This window comes from Hyaena hyaena, unplaced genomic scaffold (genome assembly GCF_003009895.1).
Source record: "Hyaena hyaena isolate Hyena2069 unplaced genomic scaffold, ASM300989v1 scaffold_36, whole genome shotgun sequence".
Taxonomy (NCBI): Eukaryota; Metazoa; Chordata; class Mammalia; order Carnivora; family Hyaenidae; genus Hyaena; species Hyaena hyaena.
Window position 1 is genome coordinate 719,637 of NW_024080668.1, and position 22,824 is coordinate 742,460.

General features: G+C 40.1%; 1 protein-coding gene across 1 annotated transcript in view; it reads left to right on the forward strand.

The window, feature by feature from the left end:
- The window catches only part of DDX10 (DEAD-box helicase 10), a 294,804-nt gene extending 273,535 nt beyond the window's left edge, over nucleotides 1–21,269 (forward strand). Inside the window, exon 18 of the mRNA XM_039229231.1 lies at nucleotides 20,588–21,269. Within this exon, the coding sequence (XP_039085162.1) occupies nucleotides 20,588–20,765 (178 nt within the window). The 3' untranslated portion in view covers nucleotides 20,766–21,269. The remainder of the gene's footprint in view (nucleotides 1–20,587) is intronic.
- Nucleotides 21,270–22,824: the final 1,555 nt, after the last annotated feature.

Genomic DNA, 22,824 nt, shown 5'->3' on the forward strand with positions numbered 1-22,824 from the left:
TTTTTAACTTGTGAGTACAGTGGAACCTGACAATAAAAAAAAAATTTTTTTTAAGATTTGGTAATATATACAGGGTGAATGAAATCTTACTCCATTTAACACGAAGTTTTAACTTAGCAGAGCACTTCCTTATGAATGGAAGTATATTCCCAACCTCTCAAAGCTTAAGGTTTTCTGTTTTAGGTAGGACTAATGAGAATTTTAATAAAAGCACCAAAGGCTGCTGTTGCTGAGAACTTTGACCAACCACAGTACCCAGAAGTCTCTCTCCTTTATGGGACCTCTGCCTTGGGTTTTTACCCAGCAAGGGGCTGACCCCTCCTACCCCACCATGCCACATGCCTTCCTGATCCAACCCAGCACCTCTTCCCGTGTGCAGTTCCCCATCATTAGGACATGAGCTTAGCAGCCAAAACCTGGGTTGTAATGGTCAGGTTTTATAGTTCTCTTCTTTGCCTACTCTTGTTCAGTAGCCTGTTCTGCTTAATGGGTTTTAGGTGTTAGCCTTCACTTTATCTATCATTTATATCACTTTGTTTTATTTATTTTGAGAGTGAGAGAGTGAGAATGGGATAGGAGCAGAGAGAGATCCTTAGCAGGCTCTGTGCTATCAGTGCATAGCCCAGTGCGGGGCTTGAACTCACAAACCATGAGATCGTGACCTGAGCCGAAACCAAGAGTCTGACGCTTAACCAGCTAAGCCACCCAGGGGCCCTGATTTTCAGTGAAAAACTATATGATACTTTACAGACTTAAGACTGTTTGGAACTCAAGGCATTTTAAATTAAAAGGCTTTCACCGTACATGATAAAGTCCAATATAACCCATATAGCATTAAAAGAAACATAAAATACGTATACTTCCCACCATGGGGAGTTGGAAGAGATATAGGTAACACAGTGCATTTGCTATGCGTGTATCACTTGCTTATCAGTTATTTTCTATAAGGTAGATATTCACATTTAAGAAAAGTGACACTCCATGAAGTTAAGCCATTTTAACCTTTGTTTTAGGCAGTTGCTAGCATCCCAGTCAGATCTGACCCCAAAACCCCTCTCTTCACTCCATACCAAAATTTTTGTAAAGCCATATTTAGTAACTGATTTTAAAAATTTAGTATTTCAGGGGTGCCTGGGTGGCTCATTTGGTTAAGCGTCTAACTCTTGTTTCAGCTCAGGTCATGATCTCATGGTTTCTGAGTTCAGGCTCCGAGTCAGGCTCTGCACTGACAGTGTGGAACCTGCATGGGATGCTTCTGCGTGCTCGCTCTCTCTCTCTCTTTCTCTTTCCCTCCCTCCCCATCTCTCCCTCTCCCTTTCCCTCGCTTTCTCCCTCCCTCTCTCTTTCTCTGACCCTCCCCCACTTATGCTCAATTGCTCTCTTTTTCTCAAAATAAACTTTAAAAAATTTAAAAAGTAACCATTTCAACATGAAACATTGTGGAGAGGGAAGATAAAGGAGATATTCTTTGGGACATGAGATGTATGCCTGCCAGAGAAGTTACGTGTATTGTTGGAAAGAAAATAAAAATTATTTGTTTGTTGAATTGAAATGCCAGGTTATGCTCTTTCTATAATGTTTGAAATATTGCCTCGTTTCTTATTTTGAGTCTGAGGTTATTGGGTACTTCTTTCTGGTATTATTTTACTTCTGCCTTGTTTTAATTTTCACTGTGGCTTTGATCTATTGGATTTCTTTGGAATTAATGATGCCTTTTTTGAAAAGAAAAATGCAGCACAGGTTTAAATGTCTGCTTACATAGCAGCTTGCAAAGAAGGTAAGAATGTGATTTTGATTAGAAAGATCGTTATCTCTGACCCTACATGTTAGAGAGTGGACCAATCAGATATTTCACGGTACTGAAGCTCAGTCCACTGGCTTTCTTCATCATTTATTTCAGAAACATTTATCGAGCCCCTGGATACTAGGGCAGTGTAGCCACAAAGAAGAATAAGGTAAAGTTTTTGTCCTCCAGGAACTTGCAGATTAATGAGGGGAGCAGGTAAGTAAGTAGATGATCTCTCTGTGAGATGATGTCATGGAGGAATCTGTAGTATATGGGGGGGGAGCACCTCAGAGGGCACTTCACCCAGAAGGAGATGGCCTGGAAAAGCTTCCCGGAGTTGCGTCATGTGAAGGAGGGGATGGAATGACAAAGCCTAAATTAGGGTAGTTGCGGACATGCTGGGAAAACTTAGATGGATTTGCGAGAGGTTAGGATAGAATTGATCAATTAAATTAAGGTTGTGAAGGAGAATGTGGTTAAAGACAACTTCCAGCCTTTAATAAGGGCGTTACTGTTCACTCAGAAGGCAGATGTAGGCGAAACAGTTTGGGGGAGATGTGGTAGTTAGGGCATGATGAGTGTGAGGTGCTTTTGAAGATGAAGGCAGAGATACCCAGGAGCTGGTTGAACATGCTGATGGGTGGTCAGGGAAGAACTCTAGGCTAAAGATGCATATCGTTAAAGTCATTAGCATTATGGAAGATAGTTGAAATACTTGAACTATTACATAAATATCCAGAATGAAGATGTAAAATGAGAACAATAAAGAGCTGAGGATGGAACCTGGAAACCTGGATTTTGAAGTAATGGACAGAGGAGGAGGAAGCTGAGAAGACTGGCAGGAGGTAGAAACTAACCTTTATGTACTGAAAATCCAGATAATTGGCCATGACATCTTATCTTGTTTATATAATCTTGAAAAACATGTATAAAGCCAGAATTTAGGATGCCAGGAACTTGTGCACCCGCAGACTGGACTGAATGCTCTGGAGGTGCTCCCATGAATAGTGCTCTCCTCTGTGACTCTGTTGGAAGTGGAATTAGAAGCAAAATCTGTTGAAACATTGCCCTCTTCACTGCAGTAGTGGTACTTCTTGGCCATTTGAACAACCCCAGCAAGGTCACTATTTCTACCATTCAGATTAGTGGACATTTACTGAATGATTTCTTTATTCAGGCCATCTTCAGGGATGAAGACAAATTCCCCTGACCTCACAAAGCTAATAATTTATTAGGCATAGGAAAGAGAGCTACATAAAATCACCATAATGTCATTCAGAATGAGTACCACGGGAGAGGCATAAACAGTACATAAAGCGGGAACATGCAAGGTGGAATCTTCAAGGAGGAGATGACATTTGAATGGGTTTTGAAGTATATGGAGCGTTTACAATTTACATAGTTATGAAACAGGAAAGGGGAGTTCCAAATGGAGGCAAAAGAAATTGAGAGTCTAGAGCATACTAGCGACTAAAAAGTAGTTCAGAAGAACAGGGGGTGTATTAAACAAAGGGGTATAATGCAGAAAAGGATACAGAGGCAAGCCTATACCAGGTCATGGGAGACCTTAAAGATTATAATAATAATTCTAAATAACAGTAGAATGCAGTCACTGAAATGTTGAAGAATTACAAGAGCCAAGGTATGCTTCACAAAGAACCTTCCTTTAAGCACACATAGTGTCAGGAATGGGAGGAGTGTTACATACTTAAGGCTTAATGTATGATATTTCAATAAGAACTTAGACTTATGAAGACTGGTGAGTTTTTTGGTTTTGTTTTTTAATTCTCAAGTTCGTTAACATACAGTGTAGTCTTGGCTTCAGGAGTAGAACCCAGTGATTCATCTCTTACACATGACACACAGTGCTCATCCTGAAACGTTCTCCCTTAATGCCCATCACCCATTTAACCTACCTCCCACCTCTTCACCCCCATCAACCCTGTTTGTTCTCTGTATTTAAGAGCCTCTTATGGTTTGCCTCCCTCTCTGTTTTTATCTAATGTTTCCTTCCCTTTCTCTGTGGAATTGCTCAAATTCCACATATGAATGAAATTCTATGATATTTGTCTTTCTCTTAACTGACTGACTTCACTTGGCATAATACACTCTAGTTCCTTCCAAATTGCTACAAATGGCAAGATTTCATTCTTTTTCATTGCCGAATAATATTCCATTCTTTATCCATTCATCAGTTGATGGGCATTTGGGCTCTTACCATACTTCGACTCTTGTCAGTAGGGCCGCTATAAACACTGGGGTGCATGTGCCCCTTTGAATCAGCATTTTTGTATCCTTAGGATAAATGCGTATTAGTGTAGTTGCTGGGTCGTAGGGTAGTTCTGTTTTTAATTTTTTGAGGAATCTTCATACTGTTTTCCAGAGTGGCCGGCACCAGTTTGCATTCCCACCAACAGTGCAAGAGAGTTCCCCTTTCTCCACATCCTTGCCAACATCTGTTGTTTACTGAGTTGTTAATTTTAGACACTCTGACAGGTGTGAGGTGCTGTCTCATTGTGGTTTTGACCTGTATGTCCCTGATGATGAGATGTTGAGCATCTTTTCATGTGTTTGTTAGCCATCTGGATGTCTTTGGGTAAGTGTCTATTCATGTCTTCTGCCCATTTCTTCACTGGATTATTGGGGGGAGGGTTGAGTTTGGTAAGTTCTTCATAGATTTTGGATACTAACCCTTCATCTGATAGGTCATTAGCAAATATAAGACTATTTTTTAACTTTTTATTTTCTCCTTGGGGAATAGTGAGCATGGAAATCATATTGTATGGCTTTCTTAGAAGCCTAACAGGTAAAACTAAAAAGTAGAACTAACCGAACTCTGAGAAATTACTCTCTATGGCCCATGGTTCATGGAGCACAGTTTTTGAGTCTAGAACAATGGCTTGTGCCATTTTCATCATCACAGAGAACTTTTGCTTTCAACCTTCATGGTCCCTACATTGGCGAAAGATTTTTGTCTTTTAAGAATGTTAATAAAAAGTTAATGTTTCATATTTGTTTTATTGACCAAGACAATTTCCAGATCAGTCAAATGTTTACAAAGCTCAGTTAATAAAATTGGAGCCAGAACTTAGTCTCGGGCACATAGTTGTGGGTGTCTTGAAATGTGTAAACTGACTCGTCACCCATCTGCCCTGTCAGGAGAAAGTTCCCCTTTCCCCATACCTCTGTGGATACAGGGGCCCAAGTTAAAGCCTGTATGTCACACCTACTCGCACGCTTCTGAGCTTTGTGGAGTTACAAAGAATAACTGTAGTTATTCTTTGCCCAGAACTACTTTTCCCTTCAAATGTAATTTTCTTTTTTATTGCACAGAGTAATACAAGTTTGTTACAGAAAAAAAAAAATCTAAAAAAATCTTCCAGGTCTTTTTCTCAGCAAACATACATAGAAGCCTTTATTAAAGATGGACTCTTATTCTGTATTGGTTTTGTAACTGTTTTCAGTGTCAATAAAGAAATTCCTGCAACAGTGTTTTTAAAAGCTACATAGTGTCTTCATTTCTAATTTTATAACTTATTTAACAAATGAGTCCCTTATGATTGGATGTTTGGGTTTTCAACTTTCTGAGATAACAGTTTTGCCTTGAGTATTCTGTAACTAAATCTTTATACACATCCTTATTTATTTCTTTGGGATAAATTCTCAGAAGTGAAATTGCTGGATAGGCACACTTGAAAGATTTTTGAAAGGTCCACCAAATTGCCCTCCAGGAAATTTAGTAGTGATATTTCTACCCAGGAGTTTTTACATTCTAATTAGGAATTACAATGCATACAGGTAAAAAAGATCACTTTAGTGTTAGGAAGGAGTAATGCTAAATCAAAATTACTAACAAACAATTAAGAGTTGTAGGCATTCAGAGGAAAGAGATAACTTTTAATAGGGAATTTGGGTATCTTTCATGAAAGATGACAAATTGAAGATAGTTCTTTTTTTTAGTGTTTATTTTATTTTTAGAGAAAGCGACAGAGCACAAGCAGAGGTGGGGCAGAGAGAGAGGGAGACACAGACTCTAAAGCAGGCTCCAGGCTCTGAGCTGGCAGCACAGAGCCCGACGGGGGGTGGGGGGGAGGTCTTGAATCCACAGACTGTGAGATCATGACCTGAGGTGAGTTAGCACTCAACTGACTGAGCCACCCAGGTGCCCCTAGAAATAGAAGATGGTTCTTAAAACAAGGGAGGGATAAGCAGGAGGGAGGCACCCCGTTGACAGAAGCCACAGGTGGGACACACAGGCGGGGTCTCTGATCTACACAAGGGCCTCATTTGAAGAGTCCAGGAAGAGGCGCCGGGAGGAAGGTTGACCTTATCAGGTGTTCCTCCCTCTTTGGTTTCTCATAAATGTGCTTAACACAGGCTCTACTCAGTCTGGGTGAACAGGCAGCTGCCAGCACCTGAAAAAATCAAAATGTGTAAACCCGGAGCTCAAACCTCCTGAAAAATCTGTTCATTTTCTGGGAGAAAATGAGTTTTGGGTTCAGAAAACTTAGAAAGTCATATTCCATTTAAAAGTCAGTAATGTATTTATTAAGATGTTGAAGTTGAATTCACATTTCACTGTTAAATCCTTTTATTATCAGTGAATAAGTGGTTGTGCATGTTTACATTGAGTATTGTGACACGCTTCCATGTGATCATCTTCACTAAAATTTCAAAGCCATTGAAGTAACATTTCCCTGTTACTGTCGGCTCAGATTACATATTACAATATATTTCTCTTTGTGTTGTATGATTAGTTCTTTAAATGACACACCAGATTTTACTAATTAAATCTCTCTATTAATTGGATTGTTGAAAGATAAATAGTTCTAAATTCTTTTGCTTTGGTGGTTTTGTGTTTAGAACCATAGTGAGGCTTTTAGTGCCCTGAGCCATGCTTCTGCTTTTTAAGCTGTGCTATATCAGCAGTATATTGCAATGTTACAACGTTGAACAGTAAGATGGCCCTTTTTGACATTGACTTCATAGATTTGAGGTATGTGGAGAGTGTTTGACATTTTATGTCCCATAGAAATACTGAAATAAAAATAAAATGCAGAGCTCAGGCCCCGACTTTTGGCCCCGTTTTGTAGGCCACCACCTAGTTGTCAGTTCATACTGTGAGCCTCCTTACCTCCGTCAGTTCAGTGGCATAAACGTCCTTTGGGAAGAAGATTCACAGATGTTACTGCTGTTTCCCACCTGTATTGTGGTTCTCTCTTCCAGCATACCTGTTTTCATAATGTTCCACCATGTGACTGGTAAACTGTATCAGTGATGTGCTCCCATGGGGCAGCCAACAGAGCTCTTGATTGGGAGGGGCAAGAGCCCCGTCCAGCAATTGCAGATAATAAGCAAAGAACCAAGAAACTAGAACTAACTCACTGTTACATGCATTAGGCTGTCAACCAATCCTAAGGACGTCCCTCCCAGGTCTTAATTAGATTGAGTAAATGACCAGGGAACATTAACTCTACAAGGTTGGAACCCTTCCACTTGATTCATATAAGTATATGAATATATTTATAAATAAAGGATATAAATAAAGGTTTATAGTGCCACAGTTTCCCCTAGCTTTATTGAGATATAGTTGACGTAGACCATTGTGTTAAATGTAAGGTGTACAACATGTTACTGGATATACTTACATATTGTGAAATAATTCACATTCTAGTATTATTAGCTAACACCTCTATAGCATTACTGTGTGTGTGTGTGTGTGTGTGTGTGTGATGATAACATTAACCATTTACTTTCTTAGCAACTCTCAAGTATCTAATACAATATTGTTAACTATAATCACCATGTTGTACATTAGATCCCCAGAACTTATCTTAAAACTGGAACTTTGTACCTTTGACCAACATCTCTCACCTACCCCTTAGCCTCTGGTAACTACCATTCTAGTCTTTGATTGCTGTGTTCGCCTTTTTTTAGATTCCACATATAAGTGATACCATACAGATTTCATCTTTCTCTGTCTAACATGATGCCCTCAAAGTCCATCCATTTTATTGCAAATGTCAGGATATCCTTTTTTCTCATGGCTCAATAATATCCCATTGTGTATGTATAATATGCCATATCATCTCTCCATCCATCTGAACTGGACACTTGGGTTGTATTCATTTCTGCCAATTGTGAATAAGGTTGCAATGAATATGAGAATGCAGATAACTCTTCAAGATCCTGTTTTCTTTTCCTCTGGATAATATACCCAGAACAGGTATTTGTGGATCATTTGGTAGTTCTGTTTTTAGGAACCTCCATGCTGTTTCCATAGAGGCTGTACTGGTTGCATTCTCCCCAACAGTGCACAAAGATTCCCTTTCCACGCTCTCACCAGCACCTTGTTATCTCTTGTCTTCTTGATGACAGCCAAATTTTACCAGGTATGAGGTCATATCTCACTGTGGCTTTGATTTTCATTTCCCTCTTAATTAGTGATCTTTGAGCACCTTTTCTCGTACCTATTGGCCGTGTGTATGTCTTCTTTGGAAAATGTCTATTCAGTTCCTCTGCCTATTTTTTTAAAATTTTTTAGTGTTTTATATATTTCTGAGAGAGAGAGACACACACACAGCGTGAGCAGGGGAGAGTCAGAGAGAGAGAGGGAAATAGAGAATCTGAAGCAGGCTCCAGGCTCTAAGCGGCTGTCAGCACAGAGCCTGATGCGGGGCTCAAACCCACGAACTGTGAGATCATGACCTGACCCAAAGTCGGACGCCCAACCAACCGAGCCACCCAGGCACCCCTACTCTGCCTATTTTTTAATCACACTATTTGAAGGGATTTTGTTTTTGGGTTGTTGTTCTTTTGTTTTGTTTTGCTATTGAGTTGTAGGACTTCCTTATATATTTTGGATATTAAATTTTTATCGTATATATGGCTTGTAATATTTTCTCCATTTTGTAGGTTTCATTTTTGTTCGTTTTGCTGTGCAGAAGCTTTCTATTGTGATGTAGCCTTATTGACATTTGTTTACTGTGTTTCTGGTGTCTTATCAGAGACAACCTGTTGCCAAGACCAGTGTCATAGAGATTTATCCCTATGTTTTCTTCTGGAGTTTTATGGTTTGGAGTCTTCTTTTTAGGTCTTTAATCCATTTTGTGTTATGTTTTGTGAAAGGAGTCCAGTTTCATTCTTCTAAATGTGGTTATCCAGTTTTCATACCACCTTTTATTAAAGAGATCATCCTTTCTCCACTGACTATTTTCTGCTCCCTTGTTAGGTATTAATTGTCCATATGTGCAAAGATTTATTTCTGGGCTCTCTGTTGTGTTGTTCTGTGTTACCTCTTTCTATATAAGTACCATACTACCGGCTTGGTTACTTTAGCTTTTATAGTTTGAGGTCAGGATTGTGATATCTCTGGATTTGTTCTTTCATAGGATTGCCTTGGCTTGTTGGAATCTTTAGTGATTTTATGAATTTAGGATTCATTTTTCTGTTTCTGTGAAAAATGCCATTGGAATTTTCATAAGGATTGCATTGAAAGTATGGATAATTTGAAATAGTGTGGGTATTTTAACAGCATTAATTCTTCTGATCCGTGAATATGGGATATCTTTCTATTTATTTGTCTTTTTCAAATTTCTCTCATCAAAGTTGTACCAGTTTACAGTATAGTGATAATTCACCTACTTAATTAAAATTATTCCCAAGAAGGTTTTCAATGTTGTTATATATGCATGGGGTAGTATTTTTAAATTTCTTTTTCAGATAACTTAGTTTTAATCTAAAGAAATGTTACTGTTTTTGTTTCTTGCAAGTCTACCTAATTTATTCATTAGTTCTAACAGTTTTTGGTGGAGTCATTAAGATTTTCTATATATAAGATCATATCTGCAAACAATAACCAGTTTACTTCCTTTCTGATTTGAATGCCTTTTTTTTCTTCTCTGATGCTTTTACTAGGACTTCTATTACTATGTTGAATAGAAATAATCAGAATGGGCATCCTTGAATTGTTCCTGATCCTAGAGAAAAAGCTTTCAACCATTACTGAGTATAATGTTAACCATGGCTTGGTCATATATGGTTTTTATTATGTTGACGTATATTCTCTCTCTGCTGAGTTTTTAATCAAGAAAAGATTGTTGAATTTTGTCAAATGCTTTTTCTAATCTATTGAGATGATTATATGATTTTTATTTTTCATTTTATTAATTTGCTATATCACATTTATTAATTTGGATATGTTGAACCATACGTGCATCCCAGGGGTGAATCCCAACTTACTCGTGTTGTGTGATTCTTTTACTGTGCTGTTGAATTTAGTTTGCTAATATGTTGCTGATAATTTTTCCATCATCATTCCATAATCATCTCATGATCTTTTATATTTTTTGTGGGATCAGTTGTTAAGTCTCCTTTCTAGTTTCTGATTTTTAGTCTGCTTTCTTTTTTCTTGAGTTAGACTAGCTAAATGTTTGTTAGTTTTGCTTACCTTTAAAAAAACCTAGTTACTGGTTTTGGTGATCTCTCTTGATTTGTTTTTCTGGTCTCTTACTTATGTTTTTCCTGATCTTTGTATTTCATTATTTCTGCTAACTTTGGACTTCGTTTGTTCATTTTTTAGTTCCCTTGAGGTGAAAACTTAGGTTATTTGAGATCTTTCTTCTTTCTTAATGTGGGCCTTTAACATTATAAGCTTCCTACTTAGAAATGCTTTTGCTGTATCTCACAGGTTTTAGTATCTTGTGTTTCCATTTTTGGAGATTAAAAAAAATGTTTTTTAAAATTTCTTCCTTCACCCAGTGGTTGTTCAAGATGATGATGTTGGATTTTACATATTTATGAATTTTTCAGTTTTCCTCTTGTAATTGTTTTCTAGTTTCATACCATTGTGGTGTTAAAGATACTCACTAAGATTTTAGTCTTACAATTTGCTGAGAGTTGTTTTGTGACCTGTCATATGATCTGCCCTGGAGATTGTTCCATAATGTGCTTGAGAAGAACATGTATTCTGTTGCTGCCATGTGGAATGTTTTGTGTGCATATATCAGGTCCATTTATCCAAAGCATAGTTCATTTTCAACATTTCCATATTAATCCTGTTTGTCTGGATAGTCTAGCCATTGTTGAAAGTGGATTACTGAAGTTCTCTTTTCTTATTGTATCGGTATTTCTCCCTTCAGTTTGTTAATATTTACTAAATACATTGTATTGCTCCTATGTTGGGTGTATATATGTTTATGATTGTTATATTCTCTTAATGAAGTGACTTTATCATCATGGTATGCTATTTTTCATCTTTTGTTATTGTTTCTGGCTTATGGTATATTGCTGGAGGCCTGCTCCAGCCGGTCCAGGGGTCCCTGAAGGATGGACAGTGTCGGCAAGAGAGAGTGAGAGAGCCCCGAGATTCTTTCTGATCACCAGGCAGGCATCTCTGTCCTGTCGGTTTTGGTGTCTTTATTTAAAGGTCCAATGACAACATGAGATCAGAAAAAGGAATCCTTACAATGGAAAACTCTTCGGGATAAGATGCCTTGAAAAGTGTACAAAAACTGGTTTTACAGAAGTATTCTTCAGAATTACCCCAATCGTAATGAGGTTGAGTAAATCTCACAACTAAGAAAATAACAGGATGTTCTTAGTGAAAAACAGGATGACATACATATTTGTTCTAAGTTAATAACACTAAGGTTAGGTCATAGGTTACATGTATAGATGGGCTGGGAGTCATTCAGTCTGGCTCACAAGAGGACCAATGTTTTTGAACTGGTTAATAAGTTGTTTGTGGAAACCTTTTTGACCTGATGCTGAATGTGTAAACACCATGGAGGCCCTAAATGTGTCGGCCTTTGTTTTTGGGTTGTTTTAACTACTCTTATCTATCCTCATCCCAGCCGCCAATGTGAGGGAGGGTGTTTGTGGAAAGTAGGCCTTAGGGAAGGGACTGCCATCCATCAACAGTTAGAAGACGTATAAGTATTAACTTAAGTTCTGCCCTTATCTGTTCCTTAACTCTAAATTAGGCTCTTTGTCTCAGGGCCAGGCTCAGTTGTAACTCTTGTGTTCTTAACCCCCTTTATTATCTAAGTCTTGGATCTGCAAGGCCCATAGGAAGAGCCTTTTGACAATCATCCACAGTGCTTTCATCTAAAATCTCTTTTGAAGAGAAGGAATATACTTTTCCTTATGAGGAATCTGTGTGGGGAATATCGGTCTGATCTGGAATATTGTGAGGCCTGGTCAATACCAGCAGGCTCAATTCCAACATGAGCCAGTAGTAGCAGAAGGAGATACCAGTTTTCGTTTCTCATGGCAGGAGCTGTGCAAATGCTGTCATTTCCTCACTGAGACTGTCCTCCAGTGAGGCCACTGCGGCTCCCAGCAGTATATTTTGTCTCATATAAGTATAGCTACCCCTGCTCTCTTTTGGTTTCCAGTTGCATGGTATACCTTTTTCCAGCCTTTCATTTTTAAGGACTATATGTTCTTAAAGATGAAATGAGTTTCTTGTAGGCAGTATAATGTTGGGTCTTATCCATCCAGCCATTCTATGCCTTTTGGTTGGAGGATTTAATTCATTTTATTTAGAATAATTATTCATAGGTAAGGACTTACTAATGTTATCTCTTTTCTGTTTTGTCATCCCTTGATTTTTTCTTCCTCTCTTGCTATCTTCCTTTTTGAATTGATTTCCTATAGAGATATGCCCTCATTCCCTTCTCTTTATCTTTTGTTGATCTACTTTAAGTTTTTACTTTGTGGTTACCATGAAGCTTACATAAAACATCTTATAGATATAACAGTCTGTTTTATGCTAATAATGGCTTATTTCAATTGCATTCAAAACTTCTATTACTCCCCTCTTAGGTTTTTGGTGTCAAAATTTACCTCTTTTTATATTGTGTGTTCATTAGCCAATATTATAGCTATTGTTATTTTTTTATGTTTATTTTTGAGAGAGAGAGACAGACATAGCCTGAGTGGAGGAGGGAGAGAGAGAGAAGGAGATACAGACTCCCAAGCAGGCTCCAAGCTCTGAGCTGTCAACACAGAGCTCGATACAAGGCTCAGACTCACCAACCTTGAGATCATGACCTGAGCAAAGGTTGGACGCTTAACCAACTGAGCCACCCAGGTGCCCCATTGTAGCTTATTGTTATTTTTAATACTCTTGCCCTTTAACCTTTAACCTTCAATAATCTGGAGTTTTGTGGTGAACACACCACCATATTACAGCACTAGCATCTTTTGAATTTAACTATGTACTTGACCAGTTTATTGGATAATTTCATATGTTTTCATGTACTCTGAATCCTTTCATTTCAACTTGGATTCTTTCAGCTTTTGTTTGTCCAGGATAGTTGTCATCAACCTTTCATTTCTGAAGGACATCTTTGCTGGATAGAGTATTGTTGGTTGGAGTTTTTTTCTTTCATATCCTCCTAAGCCTGTAAAGTTTCTGCTGAGTAATCTGCTAAGAGCCTTATTGGAATTCCCTTGTCAGTTACAAGTTTCTTTTCTCTTGCTCTGTTTAAGATTCTGTCTTTGTCTTTGATTTTTGACAGTTTTATTATGTGTCTTGAAAGAAATTTCTTTGAATTGAATTTGTTTGGGGACCTAAAACCTTCAATAACTTGGATATCCAAATCTCTCCCCAGATGTGGGAAGTTCTCATCTATGATTTCTTTAAATAAGCTTTCTGCTCCCTTCTTCCTCTTGTCTCCATCCAAGATTCCAGTGATTTACAGAGTGTTTCTTTTGAAGGTAAGTCATAGGTAATGTAGGCTTTTTTCACTCTCTTTCATTCTTTTCCTGTGTTCTTCTCTGACTGGATAATTTCCAAGTTTCTGTCTTCTAACTTGCAGATTCTTTCTTCTGCTTGATTTCTTCTGACGATCCTCCCTTCTGAGGTTTTATTTAATTCATGGTGTTCTTCAACTGCAGGGTTTCTGGGGCATTTGGTAAATAATTTCTGTCTTTTTGTTAAACTTCTCATTTTGTCTATACAGTTTTCCTGGCTCAGTTGAGTTTTCTGGTTTTTTTGTTTTTGTTTTTGTTTGTTTGTTTTTTGGTACCTTGTTGAACTTCCTTAAAACAGCTATTTTAATTTCTTTATCCAGTAAATTGTAGATCTTCATATCTTTGGGATCAGCTGTTGGAAATTTTCTGTGACCTTTCGGTGGTGTCAGCCTTCCTAAATCCGTCACATTGCTTGAAATTTTGTGTTGCTGTCTTCACATCTGCAGTAGCAGTCACCTCCCTTAGTCTCTACTAACTGCCTTCAAGAGAGTCTTCTACTAAATGCCTCTGTCACCCCTGGGTCAGCTACAGATTCTGAGGTTTTCTCACCTGCTCCACACTTCTTGCTTCTTATTGTGGCAGAATTTTTTTTGACTGGTATGTCTTCTCTTGATCTTGCAACACATCAGGCCAAATGCTCACAGCTTCCCTTTTGCTTTCCCAAGAATCGCACTAATGCTGCCGTGGTCTTTCCCTGACCTGCAGATTTGGGTCATGCTCAGCAGCTATCTTCCAGAGCTTGCTCCCACCACCAGTCAGGAGCAGGCACAGGGAACTGGGCACAGGTGGTGGAGGGTATGGGTGAGGCACATGAGTGCTGGGGAGTTCCCATGGGCCACTTGGAGGGGTCTGTGTGTAGGGCATCTCCGCTGGTTCATGGGCAGGGTTCTTTTTTTTTTTTTTTCTCATCAAATAGTTTATTGTCAAATTAGTTTCCACATAACACCCAGGCTCATCCCCACCAGTGTCCTCCTCCATGCCCATTCCCTCCCCCCACATCCATCAGTCCTCAGTTTTTGTCAGCATTCAAGAGTCTCTCATGGTTTGCCTCTCTCCCTTTACCCCCACCATTTCCCCTCTTCTTCTCCCCCTTGTTCCTCCATCAAGTTCCTCCTAATCCTCCTATACGTGCAAACATATGGTATCTGTCCTTCTCTGCCTGACTTATTTTGCTCAACATAACACCCTCAAGGTCCATCCATGTTGCTACACGTGGCCAGATTTCATTCTTTCTCATTGCCATGTAGTATTCCATGGTATAGATAAACCACATCTTCTGGATCCATTCGTCCGTTGATGGACACTTAGGCTCTTTCCATGTTTGGGCTATTGTGGAGAGTGCTGCTATGAACACCGGGGTACGTGTGCCCCTATGCATCAGCACTCCTGTGTCCCTTGGGTAAATTCCTAGCAGTGCTATTGCTGGGTCATAGGGGAGTTCTAATGTTAGTTTCCTGAGGAACCTCCACACTGTTTTCCAGAGGGGCTGCACCCGTTTACGTTCCCACCAACAGTGTAGGAGGGTGCCATGGGCAGGGTTCTTGATCAGATGCATGACACCGTGAGGAAGATTCACCCCCTTTATTCTCAGAGTCCTGCCTGCCAGTCTCCTAGCCTTTTCCTGCCCCCAACCATGCAGCTCATGGTTTAGTATTCTGGATGGAGTGAGACACATGGGCCTTTTTGGCAGCATTAGGCACAGCAGGGGAAGCTGGGCACTCTCTCACTTGCTCTCCTTCCACCATGGGAAGAATAGTGGACACAGTCTCTCAGCCCTCAGTTGTGCCATCTCGGGGGAGGAGTGACAGGCTTGAAGTCACACTGTTGCTCTTGTCCTCTCCAGTGTGCTAGAATCTCTCCCCTGGAGACCTGGACTTGCGCAAGGGTTCTTGTCCGTGGGTGTTTCTTTAAGGTGCTGTTTTCCCACTGCCGAGGGGCTGGAGCCAGCTCACAGCTGGGAATGTGGTCTGCGTGCCTGTTACCCAAGCGCGGTTGGGTGAGACTCCTCTCAGGTCTCTTGGTGTCTGGTGCTGGGATCCCACAGCTCCCACAAAGCCGTGCTGTCCATGGAAGGACGCCGCATGTTCTTGGGAGGAACACGACTGGGAATGTCTTCTGCAGCCATGTTGCTGACCTCACCCTCTAGCACTGCACCGTTGGGAAGAGGCTTTTTCTGAAGAGACCACATTGTGACCATATTTTGCTTTCTTGCTTACCTTATATTTTCTAGATTCATCGCATTATTCCCCTTTTGGGAGACTTACCTATTGAACATCTATACTGTTGTTTAATAATTAATTTGTTATACAAATTGCTACTTATTTGCTATGCAGAGTAGGATAAAATACCTTTCTAGAATTTGAACTGGTCCACAAAGCAGCAGAGCTGCTAATTATGAAAATATTTGGGTTACATAAATTTCCCATCTTCCTTTTATTATCTGAACCAGCTATTTCCTGCAGAGAATATAATGTTCACGACCACATTAACAAAGGATGCATTAGTAAAGCCCACTAATTAGGCGGCTTCTGATGAGCTGCACTGAGATTCACTTGAAATACAGGCAGGGCAGAAATCAGTATTATCTTGTACCAAATAAGTCCTGGTACTCTAGCCAGGGGGACTTGCACAGGATGGGCAGTATGCAAGCAGATTAAGACTCCATACTTTTTTTTCTTTTTAAAGCCCCTTTCCACTAAGAATTATTATCTTTGCTAACTTAATTTCCCATCATGGAGAACTCTTTTCGTGTTTATGTCTTCAAGTACCCTTTGAAAACATAGTTGTTTGAGGCTGTAAGTAGTTTCATAGTGCTGTCTCATTTGTCTTTCCTCCAGTGGTGGGAGAGGATGGCTGCTGAGTCAGAGCATTGAGCATTTCTGGGAGGTGAAATGGGAAATTATTTATGGCTCTGCTTCAAGCTGGGCATAAGTAGATATGCTGATTAGGCACATTCACTCATAGCTAGGCATGCTTCTTAGGAAGTAATATACTCCATTGGAACTTGAGCAGTTTGTTCTTTTTTGGAATACATCATATGCTTGGAATATAGTATTTCTGTGATTTTTTTTCTTTTCTATTATATAACATCAATGTGAGAATTTATTTGAAAGGAAGTAGTTTATAAGCAGAAAGGAAATTAATGTATTGAGTATTACTATGTTCTTGACTTTATATAATTTTAAGTAATTCTTAGAGCAATTCTGCCAAGTAAGTTATATAATCTTCACCTTTACAGGTAAAGAGACTAAGGCCTAGAAATGTTAGTTGATTGACTAAAATTTGACTGTGTTAGTGCCAAATCAGTGTTCTTTCCACAGCTAATTCTTTTCTTTCTTGTCTTCCAAATACTAACTGAAGCTTGTCAACTCATTGCTTTCAATAGCCTAGCTTTGGAGCTAAATTTAGAGTCCTTGGGTTTGTATCCTATGTTTATAATCTGGATACAATTGTTTAATCATTGTAGCATGAAGCTAATGCTCCCCAACCAAGGATGTCCCTGGAGATAGATGGTGTGATCTGTGTAAAGCGTGTAGCGTGGTGCCCGGCCGTTAGCAGGCCCTTCACGAAGGGTTGCTGCCGCGAGGGCTGCTAGATGAGCTTTAATTCTGCTTTAATCCTGCATTCAGTAATTGGGTCCTCTTTGAACATGATGATGGTATCTCACAGTACTTTGAGAATGTTCTCCTGTTTTGCTTTTTCTTCTATTTTTAATGTATAAAGTGATTTCCTGTACCTTCAGGAACTAGCTTTATGTTTATGGTCTGTGCCTCAGGTGTACGCAGAACACTGCAGTAATAATGGTTCTTTGGTTTTTTAAATTGAAGTATAGCTGACACACAATGTTACATTAGTTTCAGGGGTACAACATAGTGGTTCCCCAACTCTGTACCTTATGCTGTGCTCACCACACGGTGACACGTCTGTCACCATACAACACTATTACAGTAACATTGATTATATTCCCTATCCTGTGCCCGCCATTTCTGCATGCCATTACTGGAGGTCTGTACCTCCTGCTCCCTTCACCCATTTCACCTGTCCCCTGCCTGCCCTCTGGCAACAATCAGTTCTCTATGTTTATGGGTCTGTTTCTGCTTTTTGTTTGTTTTGTTTTTCAGATTCCACATATGGGCAAAATCATATGATATTTTTCTTTCTCAGTCTGACTTATTTCATTTAGCATAGTGTCCTCTAGATCCATCCATGTTGTTGCAAATGGCAAGTGCTTTGTTTCTTTTTATGGCTGAGTAATATTCCTATCTGTAGATCTGTGTGTGTGTGTGTGTGTGTGTGTGTGTGTGTCTGTGTGTGTATGTGTGTCTGTGTGTATGCCACATCTTCTCTATCCATTCATCTGTTGATGGACACTTAGGTTGCTTCCATATTTTGGTTATTGTAAATGCTACAGTGAACATAGAGGTGCATGTATCTTTTTGAATTAGTGATTTCTTTTTCTTTAGATAAATAACCAGTAGTGGAATCATATGATATTTCTATTTTAATTTTTTGAGGAACCTCCATACTGTTTTTTATTGTGGCTATGTCAGTTGACATTCCCACCAACAGTGCACAAGATTGGTGCACTCCATATCCTTACCAACACTTGTTATTTCTTATCTTTTTTATACTAGCTATTCTAATACCTCATTATAGTTTTGAATTGCATTTCCCTGATGATTAGTGATGTTGAGCATCTTTTCATGTGCCTCTTGACCATCTGTGTGTCTTCTCTGGAAAAATATGTATTCAGTTCCTGTGCCCATTTTTTAATAACTGAATTTTTTAAATGTTTTATTTATTTCTGAGAGAGAGAGAGAGAGAGAGAGAGAGAGAGAGAGACAGCGTGAGCAGGGGAGGGTCACAGAGAGAGGGAGGGAGATACAGAATCCGAAACAGGTTACAGGCTCTGATCTGGCTGTCAGCACAGAGCCTGACGTGGGGCTCGAACCCACGAACTGCGAGCTCATGACCTGAGCCGAAGTCAGACGCTTAACCGATTGAGCCACCCAGGCGTCCCATCCTGTGCCCATTTTTAAATTGGATTATTTGGCTTTTTTGGTATTTAATTGTATAAATGCTTTGTATATTTTGGATTTTAACCCCTTGTCAGTATGTCATTTACAAATATCTTCTATTCAGTAGGGTGCCTTGTTGTTTGGTTGGTGGTTTCCTTCACTACAAAAGCTTTTTAGGTTGATGTAGCCCTAGTGATTTATTTTTGCTTTTCCCTTGCATGAAGAGAGACATACTTGGAAAAATGTTGCCAAGGTTAGTGTCTAAGAGATCACTGCCTATATTTTCTTTTAAGAAGTTTTATTGTTCAGGTCTCATATTTAGGTCTTTAATCTATTTTGAGATTATTTTTGTGTATGGTAAGAAAGTAGTCCAGTTTCATTCTTTTATATGTAACTAGCTGTCCAGTTTTCCCATCACCATTTATTGAAGAGCCTGTCTTTTACCCATTGTATATTCATACTTTGTGATGGATTAATTAACCATATAAGCTTGGGCTTATTTGAGGGCTATCTATCCTGTTACATAGATACGCATGTCTGTTTTTGTACCAGTACCATACTGCTTTGAGTACTATAGCTTTGTAGTTTATTTTGAAATTTGGGATTATGATATCTCCAGCTTTGCTCTACTTTCTCAATACTGCTTTGGTCATTTGGGGTCTTTTGTGGTTCTATACAAATTTTAGGAGTATATTTTGTAGTTCTGTGAAAAATGCCATTGGAATTTTGATAGGGATTACACTGAATCTGTAGATTGCTTTGGATAGTAGGACATTTTAACAATAATAACTCTTCCAGTCCATAAGCATACTATACCTTTCCATTTATTTTTGCCATCTTCAAATTTATTTCATCACTGTCTTATACTTTTCATAGTATAGATCTCTCATCTCCTTGGCTTAATTTATTCCTAGGGATTGGATTTGATTTGATATTTTTTGTTGCAAGTTTTTAAATTTTCTGTTAAGTTTATGTGTTCTGAGAGAGAGGGCACAAGTCGGGAAGGGGCAGAGAAAAGGAGAGACAGAATCCCAAGCAGGCTCCGTGCCACCAGTGCAGAGCTTAATATGGGGCTTGAACTCACAAACTGTGAGACCGTGACCCGAGCCGAGATCGAGAGTCAGATGCTCAACCGAGCAAGCCACCCAGGCACCCCTTTTGGTGCAATTGTAAGTGGGATTGTTTTCTTAATTCCTTTTTCTGCTACTCCATTATTAGTCTATAGAAATGCAACACATTTCTGTATACCGATTTTGTGTTCTGCAACTTTACAGAATTTATTTCTAATAGGTTTTTTTGGTGGAGCCTTTAGGATTTTCTGTATTTACTATCATGTCATCTGGAAATAGTGTCAGTTTTACTTCTTCCTTACCAATCTGGATGCCTTTTATTTCTATTTCTTGTCTGATTGCAGCAGCTAGTATTTCCAGTACTTTGTTGATTAACAGTGGTGAGAGTGGAATACTGCTATAATGTTTGTTTTTCCAAGACCATGTTTGGTTCTTAGATACAGATTTTGAGTGGAGAAAGTTTATTTGATGTTACATAATTTGACATTTGAGGTTCTCTTTTACTCTTGACCTGTATATGAGAACTTAATACAACAGATGTTAGTATCTGGTATCCTGGAACCTGCTAGCCGCTGAGAGGGTCATCTAACTTTAATACAGACGGGTTGCTGTGGCAGGACAAGCACAGTCTGGAGCCAGAGTGCAGACACCAGGGTCCCCAGGTTGTGGATGACATAACCGTAGCTCCCTAGAATTGTGAGGATCGGATGAGACAGTGTGTAGGGTACCCTGTGCAGTGCCTGGTGCATGGGAGGCCCTCTGCCCCCATCTGTTAATGGGAAGGTACTTATGACACACAGATATCCTGATGATGTTACAGTTTCTTTCTCTCTTGAATAATAATATCACTTTACCAACTCTCTGTTATTGGTAATTTTGTCCTATTTTAAGTGTTTGATTTCATAATGGATTTAGTTATTTATCAAGTAAATCATTGGATTTGTTCCCACCAGCGATACCAAGAAGAAGCAGGGAATGAGGAAAAGGAACAACAGCGAAGTGGAAGACGTGGGACCCACGAGTCGTAACAGAAAGAAGGCCAAGTGGGAGACCTTAGAGCCTTTGGACACGGGCCTGTCTTTAGCAGAGGATGAAGAGCTCGTGTTACATCTGCTCAAAAGTCAAAGCTAGATGCTCCGTGCTCTTCTCCTTGAGACCTCTGGTCCTGATTATGTGGACAAGAAGGTGAAAAAAACAATTGGCTTTGGGGCACTTAGGTAACATGAGTCCCATGCCCAAAGGATCTGTCCTTGGACCAAAGCAGTTCTGTCCCTAAGCTGCTTTCACGGGTCACGCTGGTGCCCTCCCAGAGCAAGCTCAGGGTGAGGGTGGGTTGCACAGTTTCTCCATCCCGTTTTCCAGCATGTGCTCTGTTAGATTTTATCTGTGCGCTCCGACATCTTCTCATTGGAAGTGCTTCCTTTGTTTTACCGGCAACTTCTGGAGACCTTGTTTCATTGTCAGAAATTCCTCTCTTGCTTACCATACAGGAATTTCTGTGTACTATTAAGCAAAATTGCTCATAATTTTGTTGTATTTAATATCTCTAAAGAGACAGTATGATGGACCAGTCCTGAGAAAAGTATTTTTGAATTGCAACGATAAATAAATAATAAACATATTTCCTATAAAGTACTAACGTTTTCACTGTGTCCCGTAATGTGAGAGCACTCTCAGGGGAAGGTCTCCGAGTATAGTGCTGGGCCAGTTCCGGACAGTGAATTTGTCACGTTCTTAATTAGGTTTCCTAAAGGTATCACTTAGCTTATACTTGCAGATTGCGCGGACGTTTTTGAAATTTGCTCAAATCCTGCATCTGGAGACTGTGCTCCACAACCAGCCCGAGTGAGCACCCAGTAGGCTGTAGTCGTCTCTGTCTGTCTCTCTCTCTGTCTCTGTGTGTCTGTCTCTCTCTCTCTCTCTGTCTCGCTCTGTGTCTCTGTCTCTCTATTTTTTTTAATGTTTATTTCAGAGAGAGAGACTGAGTGAGAGTGAGGGAGGGGCAGAGAGGGAGACACAGAATCTGAAGCAGCTCCAGGCTCCGAGCTGTCAGCACAGAGCCAGGCGTGGGGCTCAAACTCATAAACCATGAGATCATGACCTGAGCCCCAGTCAGACCACCTAACTGACTGAGCCACCCAGGCACCCCTGGGTCTTGTCTTAAGTGCCTTGGTCAGCAAGCAAGACAGAGCCTGGTTTTGGTTACAAATAATGGTCGGATTCTTTGTGGGGAAAGAAATCTGGCTTTGGCCTGCTGGTTTTACCGTAGATTTGTCACCCTCTCACTGTTCTGTCTCTTGCCCACTCCACGCACAAGCGCACGCACATACGCTTCGATAACTGGGTGCAAATCACTCACGAATGCAAGGGAGCATATCCCACAGACACTTCCAGCTCAGCCTGTGTCCATACGGTCTCTGCTTGGTGTGATCGGTGTCCCTCAAGGGCAGCACGGAGACACTCGACCGCCCTTCACTTGGCTGCTCCTGTCGGTCGTCTGCGTGTGACTCTTCTATCCACTGTTGGTCCGTTATCCTCCCTGCTTCTCTCTTCATTCAGACGTCACATTCTCCTCGTGACCTGCTCCCATTACTGCAGTGACCCCCGGCTGGTCCTGGGGTAGCTGCGCCTTCCCGTGGCCACAGCTGCCGCGTAGCACCGAGCTGAGCGGTTTCTTCTGTTACGGAGCTTACCGTGCAGCGTCCCAGACGTCGCCTGTCAGCCCCTTGCCCCTGTTATGTGGCACGTTTCTAGACTGTGCTTCCCCAGCCTGTGCACTCCCAGAGCCACGGACAGTGCCTGCCCTTTAACGGGTTCTCATTAAGGCTTGTGGAATTAATGAACAAATAGCAATAGGCCAAGACGATTAAAAGTATGTCCCCTCTGGTAGGAAGCATGTAGAATGTTAAGAAAGGACACCTGGATAAAATGGCTGTTACGGGGAAGATGACTGTAATGGGGAGATCGGTGGGAAAGGAATTAGGGTACGACAGCCAGGGAAGACTTTGAAACTAAATGTTCTGGCCCATGATCTCTTGGCCTCGAATATTTCCAAAGGGCCAAAGTATGTAGACTGAAGGTTTACATATTTCAGTTTGTCAAGAGCGTGTAAACTGAAGGTTTACCGTTGATTTACTGTGCAGTTTTGGATTTTGTTTGTTCTGACCCCAATAAAGGAAGGATTAAGGCA